Raw genomic sequence first — 20,822 nt, forward strand, 5'->3', positions numbered from 1 at the left:
TGCACACAGCCTAAACACGCATTTCCAAAGCTTCAGTGACCAACAATGAACAAACTTAATTGTAAGATAGAGTAAAAATATATTTATATTTCTATGTAATGTCCCTGCTAAACTCTTAAATTTTTATTTCTATGTAATGTCCCTACTAATTTTTATTTTTTATAAAATGTCCCTGCTAAACTCTTAAATTTTTCCCATGTAATATTTTTGTTGTCTCGGAATAAATTTCTGGCTTCGTTCTTGGCTGACCACATGATGAAGGCCAATCCAGTCGTGCTATGTGGCACTTATGGTTGCTGAATTTTAATTTGTTTCCTTGTACTTTGTGACCACCTAGCTAACTTTAGAGCGATCCTAACTGCATGGACGGATCTAGCATGTATGGGCCATTCAATATACTCAGATATGAATAAATCATTTATTGTAAAGTTTGGTAATTTTTATTTTTTATAAAATGTCCCTCCTAAATTCTTGAATTTTTCCCATATAATATTTTTGTGTGTCTCAGAATAAATTCTTGGCTTCGTTCTTACCTGACCACATGATGAAGGCCAATCCAGTCGTGCCTTGTGGCACTTATGGTTGCTGAATTTTGCTCTGTTTCCTTTCACTTTGTGATTTTTAATGCTTTCAATTTAATTATTATTTTTTATTTTTGATCTGTTTCCTTTCTCATATAGTGGCAAAAAATGAATTCCGAGAATACAAAAAGAAAAACATTTACCCTCGTAAAAAATGAGTTTAAGGCTAACTCCAACATGTCTCATTGAAGAAATTTAGCACACTTCTCCTCTTTTGTAATTTTAATTAAGTGATGGTTTTTCTTATTTATGGAATTTCTTATTTTAATTTACGATTATTAATTTTAGATTGGGCCAGGGTAAATTAAACATCAATTATGAAACACTGAATCATCTATATAATACAAGCCAAACTCTCTTTCTGAAAATATCAAGATATTTTCGGTGGACTTTCTAATCAAATTATTAATTTCAATTGACTTTCTAATCATCGAAGGGATCTATAAAAAAACCTTTGCCATTTGCTTCTTCTCATACATTAGTCTCTCCAAACTAAAAATGGTTTCCCTCTCACATTTCTTGGCTGTGCTAATCTCCGCATCCGTCTTTTTCATTTTCCTCCACAAATGGCGCCGCAGCAACTCTCACCGGGGAAGGCTTCCACCTTCTCTACCAAAGTTCCCGCTAATCGGAAACCTCCACCAGCTGGGCTCAAACCCCCACAGATACCTCCAATCACTATCCCGCCGCCACGGCCCCCTCATGCTGGTCCACTTCGGCAAAGTCCCCGTGCTTATCGTCCCTCGGCCGATGCTGCGCGAGAGATCATGAAAACCCATGACCTAATCTTCGCAAGCAGGCCCGACCTAAGCGTCTCGAGCCGGCTGAACTACAACAACCGGAATGTGATCTTCGCACCGTATGGAGAGTTCTGGCGGCAGGGCCGCAGCATATGCGTGCTTCATCTGCTGAGCAACAAAAGGGTTCTATCTTATCGCGGCGTGAGGGAGGAAGAGACTTCCCTCATGGTCGACAAGATCAGAAAATAGAGTGCTTCTTCGAAGCCCATGAACTTGAGCGACGTCATGTACGCTATGACCAACGATGTGGTTTGTAGGGTGGCTCTCGGAAACAAGTATGGTTCAGAGAGTGATTTTAAGGAGATGTTTACTGAGTTTGGGTTGCTGCTGGGGAGTATACCTCTGTGGGAGTACATTCCATGCCTGAGATGGATGAGAAGGTTTGATGGTTTGGATAAGTGAGTAGAAAGAGTGGTTAAGGAGATGGATAAGTTTCTGGCATCTGTTCTTCAAGAACATAGGGTTAGGGAGAGGAGAGAGGGAAATGGTGGTGAGCTGGATTTTATGGACATATTGCTTGATTTTCAGAGAGAGAATGCAAGTCTCACCCCTATTGAAGATGACACTATCAAAGCTATTGTTTTGGTATGAATACTTTTCTTTTACCACATGTATGTTTTTGTTTTAATTCTTATAGCAATACTCGTGTGTTTTCTTATAGAAATGTTTTGGCATGTTCTTATTATGGCTGCCCCTGTTTGGTTGAATATTTTTATTGCAGGATATGTTAGGTGCTGGAACTAATACTACATTTTCAGCTCTTGAGTGGGCGATGGCGGAGCTCATACGAAATCCAGAAGCCATGAAAACTTTGCAAAATGAAGTGAGAGAAGTAGCTGGAAGTAAGGATGAAATTGATGAGCAAGACTTGGAGAAAATGCCTTACCTGAAAGCAGTGCTGAAGGAGAGTCTAAGATTGCATCCGCCGAACCCATGGTTGTTCCGTCGTGAATCAACTCAAGACACAATAGTATTGGGCTATGACGTCGCATCTGGTACGCGTGTGATGATTAATGTTTGGGCGATTTCTAGAGATCCTTCAATGTGGGAATATCCTAAGGAATTTCGCCCAGAGAGATTCCTTGGAATGGACATAGACTTTAGAGGTCTGCATTTTGAGTTCATCCCGTTTGGGGCAGGCAGGAGGGGTTGCCCTGGTATTACATTCGGGGAGGTGGTGGATGAGCTTGCCGTAGCCAAGTTGGTACACAAGTTTGATTTTAGATTGCCTAATGGACCGAAAATGAAGGAGTTAGATTTAAGTGAATCTAGTGGACTCACGCCCCAAAAAAAGTGTCCTTTGATCGTTGTAGCTACTACATCACAAGTTCCTTTTTAGATAACGTAATGTCGATGTTTTAAAATCGGATTGGATCAATCGGTTCAACCTTGAACTTACGTGTTTCCATGTTCGATTTAGACATGAAGACCGCCTATAAATAATTTGACCAGCTTGTATAATAAAAACTGGTACTGCAATTATATTGCATATACAGTTATACCATAATATCAATGCATTTTTATGTATATAATGCAATGCAGTAATATTACATATGTAAACATTGGTTCCATATACTTAGATTTAATTAATAAGGGTAAATTAAATGACACAAGAACTCAAGAGTTTAAATAATATGAGTAAATCAAAAGCTAAACATCCTAAACTTTGAGTTTGTCACTAACAAACCGAACAGCCAAGTACATGATTATGTAGTACCAATGTCTAAAAAATCAGAGGAGTTCAACCACGGATCAACATTTGTGATCCAACTACGGATTTATGAAGTTTTGAAGTCAAATGTTGTTTTGTGTACAATACTCCCTTCGTTCCATAGTAGTGGAGGAATTCTTTTTCGGCACAAAGATTAAGAAAAATGTGTGTAATGTGTTAAATAAAAAGATAATAAAGTTGGAGAGAGGAAAAAGTAAAGAAAATAAAGTAAGAGAGGGGGAAAAGTAAGAGAAGAAATATGTTGACTTTTATTAAAAAGAGAAATGACTTCACTCCTATGGAACATACTAAAATGGCAAAATGACACCACTACTATGGGACGAAGGGAGTATTATGTAACTGTGTGTATAACACGTGCAATTGTCAATATATTTATCTAAAGGCTCGGATACTATATGACTTATAGTGCTTTTATATAAATAGTTCATGAATACGTAGAATATATATTTGGGCTCTCAATTATTTAAGGGACCTGAAATGACGGCTTCAATCACCTCAAGAATAAGTTGGCCTTAGTTAAGAAGTGAGTCGCCGAACTAGAAAATTACTATCATGGAAGAAAATATACTCTATATAGAAAAATTGTGAGAATCTAAAAAGGACCTTTAGTGAATAGACTAATTATTTTCTTAGTCATTTATTTATTAAAAGTAAATTTACAAAGTTAAATGGTTGTGAATGTTGGAAAAGAAAATCAGGCTCAATTGTACGAACGAATCGGGCTAGTGCACCTTATAGGTCATGCATTACATATTAGTTTGAAATTATTAATTTCATAGCATGGAAAATGAAACATCAATTACCGAATTAGAAAAATAACAAGATATTTTCAGTGGACTTTCTAATCAAATTACTATTAATTTCATTTTGACTTTCTAATCGAATGCATCTACAAAACACCCTTTGCCATTCCTTCTCCTTACACATTAGACTCTCCAAACCAAAAATGATTTCTATCTCACATTTCTTTGTTGTGCTACTCTCCACATTTCTCTTCCTCATCTTCCTCCACAAATGGCGCCGCAGTCATTCTCCAGAGCCCCGGAAACGTCTGCCTCCGTCTCCACCAAAGCTCCCGTTCCTAATATTATATTTGTGATGTGGATCCATGTATTTTGTGATCCATTTCCCAAGAATTTACCCATTTGTGATGCTTGATCTAGGTATTTTTTTGTGAGACTTGGTTTTCTATTTTATCAATAAAGGGAACCCAACAACAAATAAGGAAACTAAGATAAACAAAGAAGGAAATAGCATTGGATAGAGTGGAAATTGTGATACATAGTCATTGATGCGGTAAGCTAAGACACTTACAACATACTAACATGCATCCATGGCTAGGTCTTCAAGGAAACCACAAACCTTGAAGCATACCTCTACTTGCCCCATACTTCACTAAGAATTGATGAACCAAGCAACCTAGAATCTAGGAATTGGATAAGAAACCCTCTCAAAGAGGAACAAATCTCTCAAGCATATAATTCAGCAAAATCCAAGGAAAAAGATGACATCAAGCAGTATTTATACTAGGGTCCAATTTCCAAAGAAAAGGCCCACAAAATCAGGCTCGCGTCACTCCCACCCGGCCGGGTGGAATTAAGGGCGCTAAATCACCCGGCCGGGTGAAACCCCTCTGATCTCTTCACGCCTTGGACGAGCCACCCGGGGTGGCATAAAGGCCACCCGGTCAGGTGGTGTAGCTAAGCCTCGGTGAGTCCAGTGACGCCACCCGACCCGGGTGAGTTTGGGCCTCAAAGTCCACCCGGCCGGGTGGAAGCTCCCAGCCGCCAAACTTCATCGCCAATCTCGTCGCGGGCTTCCCGGTCATCGTAGACTCCTCCAGCATGGTCTTTTTGATGAACGCAGTGATCCCCTCATATAGGCGCCTCGTCATAGACCTCGTCACGGGCCGCCCGGGCATGGTTGTATCATCCTCCCCTTCTTGGAAAGGATTTGTCCTCAAATCCGGATCTCCTACAAAGTCAAAAGGACTCAAATCAGCCACATTGAAAGTGCAACTAACATTATACTCACCGGGCATATCTATCACATAGGCGTTGTCATTGATGCGCTCCAACACGAGAGGGTCAATAGTATGCATCCACATCAAAATGTGGTGTTTGGTACGCCGGCGGAGTGGTTGAGGCTTGGGTGCCGGGCGACGAACCGGGAGTACCCAAAAAGTTGTACTTGCTCGCCCAATCGTCAAACGAGTTCAAGTCGAACCCTCCGGAGCGCCGCTGGAGTTTCCATCGTCGGACATTTTTTCAACAATTGAAGAGAAAGGAATAGATGAGTGTAGTGAATGGAAGAGGAGTGAGAGTAGTGTTTGTGTGTAAAATGGTGAATGGAGTATGAAGTATATTTATAGAATAATAAAAGAAAATTAAAAAAAATTAAAAAATTCGACCGTTTGTTGCAACGGTCATTTGACCGTTTAAATTAAAAAAAAAATTATTACGTCATAATTTCGACGCCCACTCGCGGGCCGGCGAGTGGGCGTCACGCCATCCTCCAGCGCGCGCCACGTGGGGCGCGCGCGTCGTCTCGCCTGCTCGAGGCCGGCCTCGCCGGCACGCGTCGCGCGACGAGATGTCTCATCTCGTCGAGACGAAACAAGTGTCGCAATGTTGTCTCGATGCTGACTCGTCTTGTCGAGACAGCATCGCGTCCGCGATGCGGATGCCATGAGGAACCGAAGCGGTGGTACCTAAGAGAATTAATGGTGCATAGTAATGGCTGGGTTACATTAATTTGGAAATTGAGCTTTATAAATAAATTTCCAATTACATCACATTTATTGATTTGATCAATAAATTATTATTCATATAAATTGTTTCAATAATTGGGACGTGTGTTAGCAATTGTTGTGTTATTGGATGTATTGGTCCATTATGATCACTATGTCATTATTTTGGAAGTAAAAATAGTGATAAATCCCAATATGATGATTTGATTCATTATTTATTGAAATAGTAATAGCATATATTTTCTATTAATTCGAGAACAAATCTGTTATTATATTGAAAGGGGTGATATATTATTATTTGGAAATAATATATATGTAATATTGATTTGGAATTAATGTTGAATATTTTATATATTAATTTAGAATTATTATGAATTGCTAGTCCACGTTTAATTTTAATGAAATATTAATTGGATTAATAATTGTATTTGTTGAGCATTGTTTGATATCCCATGCGATAAGCGTGCTATTTGATTTTTTATGCTTATTTATTTAACTATTTTAGTTAGAGACCGTTTTATTGTCTGGGTAGGCGGCGCCCAGTATGTGTAGTCCGTGTTATACTATGTCTGGGCAAGCGGCGCCCAGTATGTGTAGTCCATGTTATACTATGTCTGGGTAGGCGGCGCCCAGTAATTGTTTGAGTTTTGATATTGGATATTATATTCACATAACTAGTATCACACTTTTTCCCCATAAAATATAAGTCTTGTTTTTGAAACAAATGCGTCGTCCATCACAATTGTTTGATATTTCTAGCCTTTTCGACCATGCGTTTTACGCCCTCGCGTTTACTCTAAATCTACAAGGTTTAGGCTCATTCATAGAAGCATGGTTGGCATGGGGGGCAAAATATATGTTAAAATTAGTGGGAGCTAATCAATACAATAAACCCTTGTTTGATTAGTGATGCGAATGTGATCTTTGTATGAATTTCTAATTTGATTTTCATTTTATTTTCTGTTCAGATAATATGTCAAACTTATCTTATGAGTGTATGATGGAAACAAACAAATTGACTAGGTCAAATTTCACGGAGTGGTAGAGAGAGTGCCCAAAACTCAAGGCACAAGGTGCAATGAGTGGGAGCTCAGCTATGTTTGTCATTGAGATAAATATCTCTATGAATAACTCGCAATCCTGGGTATTGGATACCGCTTGTGGTTCACACATTTGTAATAATGAGGAAGGTCTAATAGACAGCAGGAAAGTGAGGCTTGGGGAAGTAGACCTACGTGTTGGAAATGGAGCAAGAGTTGCTGCCGAACGCGTGGGAACTTATAGATTAGATCTTCCCTCAGGACATAGACTAGATTTACATAATTGTTAGTTTGTTCCAGTTATTTCAAAGAATATTATTTCCATTCCGATGTTGGACATCGAGGGTTTCTCCTTCCATTTTGCAAACAGCAGATGCTCGTTTTCTAATAATGGAGTATTTTATGGAAATGCCTCTTTAGAGAATGGATTATATATGCTTGAATGCAAACAGAATATTCTCAATGTGCAAAATAAAAGACCAAAGCTATGTAATACTGATAATGCTACTTATCTTTGGCATTGTAGACTTAGTCATATCAATTAGAAAAAGATAGCAAGATTGAGAAAGTTAAACTATCTAAATTCATTTGATTTTGAATCATATGGTGCTTGTGAATTATGTCTCAAAGGAAAAATGACTAATAAGCCACTTTCTAGGAAAGTGGTGCATGGTAATGATGTGCTAGAGTTGATCCACACAGATGTGTGCGGACCGTTTCCTACTCAAGCAAAAGGTGGTTATTCGTACTTCATTACTTTTACTGATGATTTCACAAGGTATTGATATGTGTATCTTATGAAACACAAATTTGAGGCCTTTGAGAAATTTAAAGAGTTTAAGTGTGAAGTTGAGAAACAACTTAGGAAAAGTATCAAAAGTCGATCAGATCGAGGAGGGGAATACTTGAGCCGAGAATTTCTTGATTACTTGAAATCACATGGAATTCAGTCAGCATGGACACCTCCTGGTACACCACAAATGAATGGAGTATCTAAAAGGAGAAATCGAACATTATTAGATATGGTTCGATTCATGATGAGTTTAGCTAGTCTTCCTTTATTTCTCTGGAGTCATACTTTATTGACTGCTATTTACATTTTGAATAGAGTTCCATCTAAATCAGTTGAGAAAACACCATATGAGTTATGGTATGGTAAAAAGTCTTGTCTTAACTATATGTGGACCTGGGGTTGTCCAGCTTTTTTTAAGAAACAAATGACTGATAAGTTGGAATCTAAAAGTGAGAAGTGTTACTTTGTGGGATATCCTAAACAAACTAGAGGATATGAATGCTACTGCCCTGGAGATCACAAGGTGATAATCTCTAGGAATGTGACGTTTCTTGAAGACAATTATGTCTTAAAGGAACAAGGTCACAACATTATAGATCTTGAAGAAATTCAAGAACCACAAGATAACATTGAGGATGAGGTATTGCCAAATGGTTTGAACAATAACTTAGTGGGAGTTTTTGATGATCTATTGGGAGGGGCAATTACTATTAGAGGAGACCCTAGAGGGACTCTCGAAGAACCTCCTCAACACAATGAGATGCATCAAAGACAAGATGATACAATAGTTGCATCACCTTTACCTCAAGAAGATCATAGTGATATTCCTGAACCTACTCACATTCAGAATGAACAGCCCGAGCCAAAAGAAAACCACTCAATAGGCCTAGAAGGATTCGTCGTCCACCTGTGACACTGAATCTAATGATTGAGAACCAAGATGATGAAGTTGATTTAGATGACGATGAGCCTAAGACCTATACCGAGGTGCTGTCAGATACCGATCGAGAGAAGTGGCTTGAAGCCTTGATATCTGAAATTAGGCTGCAAATGGATCTTCAAAAAGAAGAGAGATGCAGATGGAAAAGTACAAACCTACAAGGCTAGGTTAGTGGCAAAGGGTTATAGACAACGCGGAGGCATTGACTATAATGAAACCTTTTCGCCAGTGGCTAAGGATATTAGTTGCAATAGCTGCATAATACAACTTTGATATTTGGCAAATGGATGTCAAAACCACATTTCTCAATGGAGAATTAGAAGGCGATGTCTAGACACAGCGTGAAGGTTTTGTATCGAAAGAAAGGCCGAATGCAGTGTGCAAGCTACAAGAGTCCATTTATGGACTTAAGCAAGCTTCTAGGAGTTGGAATATTTGTTTTGACAGAACAATCAAATCGTTTGGTTTTGTCAGAAGCAAAGAGGATCCATGTGTTTATAGTAAACGCAAAAATGGAAACGTCGTATACCTTATCATAAATGTCGATGACATCTTGATTATGGGAAGCGATCGTTCCATGATGCAATCCGTGAAAGAATGGTTGTCTAGTTCCTTTATGATGAAGGATCTGGGTGATGCTTCCTACGTCCTTGGAATCAAGATCTATCGAGATAGACCGAATAGGATGTTAGGATTATCACAATCCACTTACATAGACAAATTGCTAAGGCGCTTCTCAAGGAGAATTCTAAGAAATATTTTCTTCCTATGAGACATGGCATTGTAGTATCAAAGAAGGATTGTCCTTCTAATGGAAAAGAAAGAAACAACATGAAAGGGATCTCATATACTTCGGCTATAGGATCTATTATGTATTCCAGATGTGGCCTATGCGCTTAGCATGACAGACAGATTTCAGCAAAATCCCGGTGAGGAACATTGGAAAACTGTTAAGACTATTCTTAAATACCTTAGAAGGACTAAAGAATATTTCTTAGTCTATGGTGGACTGGTTTAGTCTATGGTGGACAACCAGAGTTATCAGTTACTGGGTATACTGATGCTAGTTTCCAAACAGACCATGACGACTATAAGTCTCAGTCTGGATATGTTTTTATCCTCAATGGTGGAGCAGTGAGTTGGAATAGTTCCAAACAAGGTACCATTGTCGATTCCACCACCGAAGCCGAGTATATTGTTGCATCTGAAGCTGCCAAAGAAGCCGTTGCTTTGTTAGAGTTCGTTAAAGAACTGGGTGTCATTCCGAGTGCCAACTGTGCAATACCTTTGTACTGTGACAACACCGGTGCTGTTGCGCAAGAAAAAGAACCCAGAGCTACGAACAGAATCAAGCATGTTCCTAGAAGATATCATCTGATCAGAGAAATAATTGAAAGAGGCAACATAAAATTAGAAAGAGTACCCACTGATGATAATTTGGCTGATCCTTTCACCAAACCATTATGTATAGCAAAACATAACAAGCACTTCGAGAGCTTAGGTGTTAAGCATGTTGGTAGATGGCTTTGAATCAGTGGGAGGTAAAGTTTTATGTCTTAGAAACATTTTGTATTGAGACATTATTACTTGATCACATTCTATGATAATTTTATTTTCTATGGGTATTGTGCACTTATTGGAATAATTGTTTAAATGTTTATCTTTATTCTAAATATTTGTTCCCTTGAATTATGATTGTCATTAATGGTGTGAGACATTAATGATATTAATGATATAGTATAATTCTAAAATATCCCTAACCAATGATCATCAAGAATGGGATATTGATGATATGTTATAGGTTAGCATGGGGTTTGCATCACATTCTTCGAGAATGCAGTTGTTCTCACAACTATGAGGTATTTGATACTCGTGATGGACACATGGTATACTTTGGAGAGTATTGGTATACCATACTATTAAACTATTTTGTTAAGTGTCTATAGTTTATAGTGCATGAAGTATGTAATAGTCCTTGGATCTGAGGTCATTACACATTTTGTTTGTTGAGTGGTGTGCTTTGACCTTGTATAACGCTTTGCCTCCCCTCGAATGATTAAGACACGTACTTATGTTGGGTACATCATAAGATAAACGAAAATGGAAGTTGAGCCTAGAATGAGATTCATTCCTCGATTAGAATTTCGAGAGAACACTCAAATTCTCTATATTACTTAACCATTAAGTCATTGGCCAATGCAAAGATATATTTGATTAAAGTAATTGAATATGATCAAATGGGTCATTAAATATAGATGAGATAAAGTGATTGAGCTATTTGGACACATGAAAAATCTTAGGCTCAATCAGGTGGTTCGTGAATGAAAGGATATTACTATAAACTTTGTGTAAAGGCTTGTTTACCGAATTCACGTAAACGTCCTTCATATATCGAGCTACGCTGCCAACGCAGTTTAGGAGTTTTGTGCAGACTTCGGTTTGATTGTCGTCGATAATGGGGGCCTAAAGGGTCACATTTTCAGTGTATTGTTGATTCGCTCAAGGGTACAAAGTTAGAGCTGCGTATTATATCTAATGCTAGTCCAAGTGGGAGATTGAAAGAAAATGGGCTAGATTAGATTAATAGGAAATAATTCTATTGGGCATGTCCCAATGTTACAATTATTCTATTATATATATGCTCTATTGTAGAGAAGAGAACAGATAGAAAACCTAATTCTCTAAGAGAGAAAGCGGCGCAAGAATGCGTACGTTCATCAAGAGATTTCCTAGCTTTCTCTATAGAACGATTGTACCAAGGAATTGTTCTTGCATTGGATCAGAATACACGTGGACCTCGATAGTGATGGATTCATCTTGTAGGATTTGTACAATCAAGGGAAGATAACGACACAACAAGTAAGATTTAATTCCGTTGTGTTTTACATGCTCAACTTGCAATATGATTATGAATCTAGATCTGTTATTCTTGTATGCAATTTCCATTAAGGTCATTAGATGATTACAAGAATTCCTAATTTCTCAGGCAAGGAATGTACTCCCATAGAGGTATACTCCCCAGCAGCAACCCAAGCTCAGTAAACATCTCCTTAAAATCACTCTCTGAACCATACTTGTTTCCCAGAGCCACCCTACAAACCACGTCGTTCATCATAGCTTACATGACGTCGCTCAAGTTCATGGGCTTCGAAGAAGCACTCAATTTTCTTATCTTGTCGACCATGAGGGAAGTCTCTTCTTCCCTCACGCCGCGATAAGATAGAACCCTTTTGTTGCTCGGCAGATGAAGCACGCATATGCTGCAGCCCTGCCGCCAGAACTCTCCATACGGTGCGAAGATCACATTCCGGTTGTTGTAGTTCAGCCAGCTCGAGACGCTTAGCTCGGACTTGCTCGCGAAGATCAGGTCATGGGTTTTCATGATCTCTCGCATAGCATCGGCCGAGGAGACGATAAGGACGGGGACTTTGCCGAAGTGGACCAGCATAAGGGGGCCGTGGCGGCGGGAGAGTGATTGGAGGTATCTGTGGGGGTTTGAGCCCAGCTGGTGGAGGTTTCCGATTAGCGGGAGCTTTGGTAGAGAAGATGGAAGCCTTCCCCGGGCGGCGCCATTTGTGGAGGAAAAAGAGAAACACTGATGCGGAGATTAGCACAGCCAAGAAATGTGAGATGGAAACCATTTTTAGTTTGGAGAGACTAATGTATGAGGAGAAGCAAATGGCAAAGGTTGTTTTATAGATGCCTTCGATAATTACAAAGTCAATTGAAATTAATAATTTGATTAGAAAGTCCACTGTAAATATCTTGATATTTTCATAAATATGGTTTGGCTTGTATTATTTAGATGATTCAGTGTTCCATAATTGATGTTTAATTTACCATGGCCCAATCTAAAATTAATAATTTTAAATTAAAATAAGAAATTGCATAAATAAAAAAAACTATCACTTAATTAAAATTAAAAAAAAAAAAAAGAGAAGTCTGCTAAATTTCTTCAATGAGACATGTTGTAGTTAGCCTTAAACTCATTTTTTACGAGGGTGAATGTTTTTCTTTTGTATTCTCGGAATTCATTTTTTGCCACTAACTCTTTGATAAAAAATAAAAAATAATAATTAAATTGGAAGCATTAAAAATCACAAAGTACAAGGAAACAAATCAAAATTCAACAACCATAAGTGCCACATGGCATGATTGGATTGGCCTTCATCATGTGGTCAGATAAGGACGAAGCCAGGAATTTATACCGAGACAAACAAATATATGGGAAAAATTTAAGAGTTTAGGAGGGACATTTAATAAAAAAAATAAATTATTAAATTTTACTACCTCTGTCCCTGAAAATTTGTGATCACCTATTTCCTTTTTCGTCCGTCCATAAAAATTTGTCACCTTTCACTTTTACCAATTTTGGTAATAGACCTCACATTCCACTAACTCATTCCTGCTCATATTTTATTTTAAAACTAATATATAAAAGTAGATCCACATACCACTAACTTTTTCAACCCACTTTCTATTACATTTCTTAAAACCCGTGTCAGATCAAATGGTGACGAATTTTGGGGGACGGAGGGAGTATAATAAATGATTTATTCATATGTGAGGATATTGCCCTACATGCTAGATCTGTCCATGCAATTAGGATCGCTCTATAGTTAGGTAGGTGGTCACAAAGTAAAAGGAAGCAAATCAAAATTCAGCAACCATAAGTGCCACATGGAACGACTGGATTGGCCTTCATCATGTGGTCAGGTAAGAACGAAGCCAAGAATTTATTTCGAGACAAACAAAAATATTACATGGGAAAAATTCAAGAGTTCAAGAGGGACATTTTATAAAAAATAAAATTTACCAAACTTTACAATAAATGATTTATTCATATGTGAGTATATTGAACGGCCCATACATGCTAGATCCGTCCATGCAGTTAGGATCGCTCTAAAGTTAGCTAGGTGGTCACAAAGTACAAGGAAACAAATTAAAATTCAGCAACCATAAGTGCCACATGGCACGACTGGATTGGCCTTCATCATGTGGTCAGCCAAGAACGAAGCCAGAAATTTATTCCGAGACAAACAAAAATATTACATGGGAAATATTTAAGATTTTAGCAGGGACATTTTATAAAAAATAAAAATTACCAAACTTTACAATAAATGGTTTATTCATATGTGAGTATATTGAATGGCCCCTACATGCTAGATCCGTCCATCCAGTTAGGATCGGTCTTCAGTTAGCTAGGTGGTCACAAAGTACAAGGAAACAAATCAAAATTCAGCAACCATAAGTGCCACATGGCACGACTGGATTGGCCTTCATCATGTGGTCAGCTAAGGACGAATCCAGACTTTATACCGAGACAAACAAAAATATTACGTGGGAAAAATTTAATAATTTAGGAGGGACATTTTATAAAAAATAAAAATTATTAAATTTTATGATAAATGATTTATTCGTATGTGAGTATATTGAATGGCCCATACTTGCTAGATCTGTCAACTGAAACCGTCAATTGATAATGGCGCATCCGTGACACTCCGATATCTCGGAAAAAAGTGACACTCTAATATTTTATCGGAGTGTAAAACAATTTTTTCAAATCCAAATTTTAAAAATGACCTAAAACAAACTAAGTGTCTAAAATAATGGGATAAAATTCTCAAGCCGTGTACAGGCGGTACTCTAATTATTACAATCGAAGGAAGATAACAACAATAAAAGTGAAATGAAAATTACAACGGAATTAATAAAACAAACCAAACTATAAGTCAAGTCGAGGGAAGCCCTCTTTCCGTAAGACAAATTACGCCCCGGCTAGTGCTCACGGAATGGCGTATTGCTCCCAAAGATAAAACGGCTTTCTCCTAGCATGTAGAAGCACCTCAAACCCGCTAGGCACCGACGAACTTGATGGAGTTCCAAGAATCGAGCTATTCAATGCTTCTAAGATGCACACTATGATGTAGAGAACTTGAGAGAAGAGAGAATGCTTTTTGTTGGTCTATGTTCCCTCTTCCAAACTCCACCTATTTATATGATAGGGGAGGCCACCTCAAAGGTCTTAGCATTAAGGGACATCATAAACCAAATGGAGGTTACAAGAACATGAAAGGCCAAAGGACTTAGCCACATGAAAGGCCAAAAGCCTCTTATTTATCACACGTTTTCAACAATCCCCCACATTGGTTGGAGCACTGCCAGCTCAAACCAACACAAGACGTGTATGCGTGCATGTAGACTCTTCGCTCAATTCTCGAGAAACAATATTGCATTTGGAATAGTAGCTTGGGGCTTTGAACTTTCCATAATCAACACTATCGGGCATTCCGGCGGCCTGGTGGACATGATGCCTTGAACCATTCCTCCTTGGTGTATACCGAGACAATAATATTGACACAATACTATTTACAAACTCATCAGTTCTCACGTTTGTGTCCTTTACTGGCCATGGAACACCACTTTGGATTCATAAGTGATTCACATATTGAAGCGGTCCACACTTCTTCACTTACATAGGTGATTCTTTTCCAGGTATCCTGCAATACCCACCTCCTCGAGGTTTCTAAGAATCATTAAAAGTTAAAACTTAGCCTCTTACCACATGCAGGTTACAACACTCAATGCTTTTCTAAAGAATGGGCGAAGATAAAAAAATCTTCCGAGTGTTACAGCTAGAGTCATATAGCTTCGTTTTCCCATTGAACCAAGCCCATGAGATCTCCAATCGTATGGTTGGGTTACCACTATAATCATCTTTTAAGATGTGGTTTTCAGTCCCATTCCTTTTAGCAATTTATGCATTTGATCACGGTTTAAACTTCTAGTTAACGGATCCGCTAAGTTATCCACTGCCTTACATAGTCAACTGCGATAACACCAACTGTGATCAACTGCCTCACGGTATTGTGTCGCCGACGAATATGTCGAGACTTACCATTGTATAAGCCACTATGTGCACTCCCTATAGCCGCTTGGCTATCATAGTATATCACTACTGCCGGCACTGGCTTCTTCCAACATGGAATATCTTCTAGGAAGTTTCTAAGCCACTCAGCTTCTTCCCCTGCTTTGTCTAAAGCGATAAACTGAGATTCCATGGTGGATCGAGCTATACACGTCAGTTTCATTGACTTCCACGAAACAATTCCACCCCCCACAGTGAACACATACCCACTCGTCGAAAATGAGTGTTTTGAATCAGAGATCCAATTTGCATCACTTTACCCTTCAAGTACTTGGGGATAGTGTGTGTACTGCAGCTCAAAGTTAAGAGTATACTTCAAGTATCTCAAAACCCTACGCAGAGCTTTCCAATGTTCCCTGCTTGGGTTGCTCGTAAATCGGCTCAGCTTATTCACCGTACACGCAAGATCTGGTCGGGTGCAGTTTGTGATAAAAATCAAACTCCCTATGATCCTTGCATATTCTTCTTGAGCTACAGGCTCACCCGTGTGCTTACTCAAATGCACGTTGGGTTCCAATGGAGTCTTAGCTGGCTCACAGTTAAAGGAGTGAAACTTTTTAAGCACTTTCTCAATGTAATGAGATTGTGTCAATGCAATTCCCTCATGATTCCTTATAATCTTGATTCTAAGACTCACATCAGCTAGACCCATATCTTTCATGTCGAAATTACTCTTCAACATATTTTTGGTTTCGTTGATAATGACACTATTACTGCCCATAATCAACATATCATCTACATAAAGAAACACAATAACAAAACCGTTATCTGTGTTCTTAATGTAAACACACTTATCACACTCATTGACAGTGAACCCATTGGACAACATCACATTGTCAAACTTCAAGTGCCATTGCAAAGGCGCTTGTTTTAATCCATATAGAGACCTCACTAGTTTGCATACCTTCCTTTCTTGGCCAGGTACTACAAACCCTTCAGGTTGTTCCATATAAATTTCTTCCTCCAATTCACCATTAAGAAATGCAGTTTTCACATCCATTTGGTGAATTTCAAGATTGTGGAAAACAGCAATCGCAAGAAGCACCCGAATGGAAGTGATTCTTGTAACGGGTGAATACGTGCCGAAGAAGTCATATCCTTCTTGCTGCTTAAAGACTTTCACAACTAGGCGAGCCTTGTACTTTTCAATAGTACCATCAGTTTTATATTTCCTTCTCAGGATCCACTTGCACCTAAGGTCTTACAACCTTCTGGCAAGTCTACTAACACCCATGTGTTATTTCTCATAATTGATTCAGTTTCACTATTGATTGCTTCTTGCCAGAATGGCGCACCTGGGCCAGACAACGCTTCCGCCAACGACTTTGGTTCATCATCCAACATAAAGGTTATGAAGTCGGGACCAAAAGTCTTAGCAATTTTAACTCTTTCACCACGTCTTGGTTCTACATCCTCAGGACTTAACCTCGTCCTTTTTTGGAGGATTAGAACTAGTGGATTCATCTATCATTCTTTCACTAGAACGATCCTCCTGCCTCTTGCAAGGGTAAACATTCTCAAAGAATATAGCATTCCTTGACTCTATCGTTGATCCTTCAGCCACGCCAGGCACAACTGACTTATGGACTAGGAAACGATATGCACTACTATTAAGTGCATGGCCAATAAAGATGCAATCGACTGTTTTAGGGCCAATAGCAACTTGTTTCGGAGGCGGCACTTCTACCTTTGCTAAACACCCCCACACTTTGAGGTATGAATACGAAGGTTTCTTGCCTTTCCATAACTCATAGGTTGTCACATCCCTATTTTTCAGTGAAATCTTATTCAGGATATAATTTGCCATTAACACAGCCTCCCCCCACATGTTCTGGGGTAAACCTGAACTAATCAACAGAGCATTCATCATCTCTTTAAGTGTTGGATTTTTGCGTTCAGCAGCACCATTCGACTGAGAATATGGAGCCGTAGTTTGGTGAATTATACCACTTGCATGACATAATTCTACAAACGGCGCCACATATTCACCACCTCTATCACTTCGAACACACTTAATTTGACAATTAAGTTGATTTTCGGCTTCATTTTTTAAGTCTTTAAACGCTTCAATTGCCTCATCTTTACTTCTTAATAAGTAAAGGTAACAATATCTTGTGCAATCATCTATAAATGTGATGAAATACTTTTTACCACCTCTTGTTTGCACAAATTTCAAATCACATACGTCTGTATGGATCAACTCAAGAGGTTTTGTGCTCCGCTATACCGAATGGAACGGTAGCTTAGCCATTTTGGCTTCAACACACACTTCACATCTTTCTTGTGAGTTAAACTTATCAACTTTTAGTAAATTAAGATTTACTAATCTTTTTATAGCATTTAGATTTACATGTCCCAATCTATTATGGCATAAATCAGAGCTCTCAAACAAATAAGAGGATGTGTCATCTTCTTTATTGCATATTCCTTTTCCACGGTGAATGACCATAACATTCAGCTCAATAAGCCCATTCACTAGGTGGCCTTCACCTATGAATTTTCCATTCTTGGTCAATATAACCTTTTCACACTCAAATTCTAGTGAGAATCCAATATTTACTAGAAATGAGCCTGACACCAAATTATTTCGGATGTCTGGGACATGCAGCACATCCTTAAGGGTAAGAACCTTTCCAGATCCTAGTTTTAGGAACACATTACCCACACCAACTACCTCAGAAGAGGCTTGGTTTCCCATGCGTACTTTTCTACCTCCAACAGATCTGCAAATAGAAAAAATGTTTCTCTTAGAGCACACATGACATGTTGCACCCGTATCAATAAACCATTCATTTGGATTATTATTATGGTCCACGTCGGAGACATTTGCGACCACCTCGTGATCTTTGTTGTTTATAACAACACGTTCAAATAATTTGCACAATATTGTCTCCATCAATAAGTGCACAATTATATTGAACCATATGTGCATTGGTATATTCAACACCCCATGCATCCCAATTATTACTACCAAGTCAAAATTGGTCTTTCTTGTCAAATGACAAACGGTAAACACAATTCTCAAGAAAATAGCTCTCAAGGAATTAACCACTTCATTGCACATCAACATTGCGACTGTTCGTTTCTTCATTCCAGCTTTGGAGCTCATGTTTCCTCCAACTTCGATTGGTATAACCCTGTCTTAGAAGAGTACACTAATTTTTCTTGCGATTGTCAGAAATAATGGGATAAAATTTCCAAGCCGTGTAAAGACGGTACTCTAATTATTACAATCGAAGGAAGATAACAAATCATTTAAAATTTTCTAAAGATTTGGCTAGTTTTTTTTTAGAGTTGAGATTTAAGAAATCAAAGTTCAGATTAATTTTTCGAAATAAAAAAGAGAGGGAAGGTGACTCCAAGAGTCTATCATTCTATATGCATATAACTTGAATTTAATACACACGAATTAATCAATATTTTACACTCTATTTCACCTATTTTTTTCTAACTTTCATATATTGTCTTATTAAAAATTTAAAACTACGCTATAGAGTGAAATAGACAACACTAAAATAATTATATTTCTCTAGAAAAATATATAGTGGAAGATGGGTGCTATATATATATTGTAGGGATCAGATTAGTCTAGATTCACTAATTACCGAGACCTCTTTCATTGCCTCAGTGATGGCAATATACTCTGACTTAGTGGTGGACAAAGCCACAATGTGTTGCAGTTGTGATTTCCAACTTATGCAAGACCTACACACTGAAAATACATAGGAGGTTGTTGACTTCCTCTTATCTCTGTCATTAGCATAATTGAAATCCACAAAACCAGTTAGCAAAACACCATCATCACATTTAGAATAGCATAAACCATACTTAGCAGTTTGCTTCAAGTATCTAAGAAGCCATTTCAGAGCTTCCCAATGAACAGGACCTGGATTAGACATGTATCTACTAGGACATGACACAGCATAGGCAATGTCAGGCTTAGTGCTAACCATCAAGTACATAACAGATCCAATAGCATTAGCATAGGGAATTCTCTTCATAGCATCAATTTCAGATTGAGACTTAGGGCACAGATCTTTACTCAACATAAAATGAGCAGCTAAAGGCACAGAAGCAGGCTTAGCATCAAACATGTTAAACTTTTTCAGAATTTTGTACACATAGGGTTCTTGATGCAACACAAGGGTGGATGTATTTCTATCTCTATATATATTAATCCCTAAAATTTTCTGAGCATCACCTAGATCCTTCATGTCAAAATTCTCACTCAAGGCAGCTTGCACACCCTTAATGGTTTTCAAACAAGGACCCATTATAAGCATATCATCAACATATAAAAGCAAGAACACAGGCACAGTATCAAGTTTCTTAACATACAAGCATGCATCAAAGGTACTTCTGACAAAACCTAACTTTTGCATACATGTATTAAACTTGATGTTCCACTGCCTAGGGGACTGTTTTAAACCATAAAGGGTCTTTTTCAACAAGCACACATGATTGGGAAACTTGGGATCAACAAAGCCCTCAGGCTGTTTCATGTAAATAGGCTTATCAAGATCACCATGTAAGAAAGCAGTTTTAACATCCATCTGCTTCAATTCCCAATTAAAATGAACACACAAAGCCAACATCATTCTAACAGTAGTGAATTTAACAACAGGGGCAAAGATTTCTGTGTAATCCACCCCCACTTGTTGAGTAAACCCTTTTGCCACTAATCTGGCCTTGTACCTAAGGCTCTCCACCTCATTTTTCAATTTATAAAGCCACCTGCAATCAACCACAGATGCACCAGGAGGCAAAGGTACAAGTATCCAAGTAAGATTGATTTTTAGGGAATACATCTCCTCCAACATGGCTTTATGCCACTGATCCCAAAACTTTGATTTTGTAGCCTACTTGTAAGTTTGGGGTTCATCCCCATCAGACTCATGCACATTGAAAGCTAAGTTTATAAGAGCAACCAAACCAACAAAGCCATCAAAATTAACAGGCTTCTTCACATTAGTTCTTCTAGCCCTATCTCTAGCAAGCACATAATCCCATAAATTAGGAGCATCAATAGCATTCTGAATACCAGCAGGACTATTAATCACATTTTGAACAGGGACAGGAGGAGTATTCCTTCCAGGACTATCATGCAAGTTGGGCACATTGTCAGCAACATTTTGGGCAGGATTATTGTGCAACACATTTAGAGTTCCTTCATCAGGTGTCTCATTAGAAGTATAGACCGGATAAGTGTTCCAAAATGGTTGTTCCTTCTCACTTGGAGCATCACTGGGATGCTTCACT

General features: G+C 38.4%; 1 protein-coding gene and 1 pseudogene across 2 annotated transcripts; both read left to right on the forward strand.

Moving 5' to 3' along the window:
- The first annotated feature begins 1,064 nt into the window (after window positions 1–1,064).
- LOC125190659 (cytochrome P450 71A6-like) lies at window positions 1,065–2,913 on the forward strand (annotated as a pseudogene). Its single transcript, XR_016130724.1, has 2 exons — window positions 1,065–1,966; window positions 2,103–2,913. The product of XR_016130724.1 is annotated as a cytochrome P450 71A6-like (transcript).
- A 5,206-nt stretch (window positions 2,914–8,119) lies between these two features.
- LOC125189630 (uncharacterized) lies at window positions 8,120–8,608 on the forward strand. The gene has a single exon (XM_048086890.2). It carries the CDS (start codon window positions 8,120–8,122, stop codon window positions 8,606–8,608), a length of 489 nt encoding a protein of 162 aa, XP_047942847.2.
- Window positions 8,609–20,822: the final 12,214 nt, after the last annotated feature.

Source organism: Salvia hispanica, chromosome 5 (assembly GCF_029641045.1).
Source record: "Salvia hispanica isolate PSC_SH4W2 chromosome 5, Shi_PSC_v1, whole genome shotgun sequence".
Classification (NCBI taxonomy): domain Eukaryota; kingdom Viridiplantae; phylum Streptophyta; class Magnoliopsida; order Lamiales; family Lamiaceae; genus Salvia; species Salvia hispanica.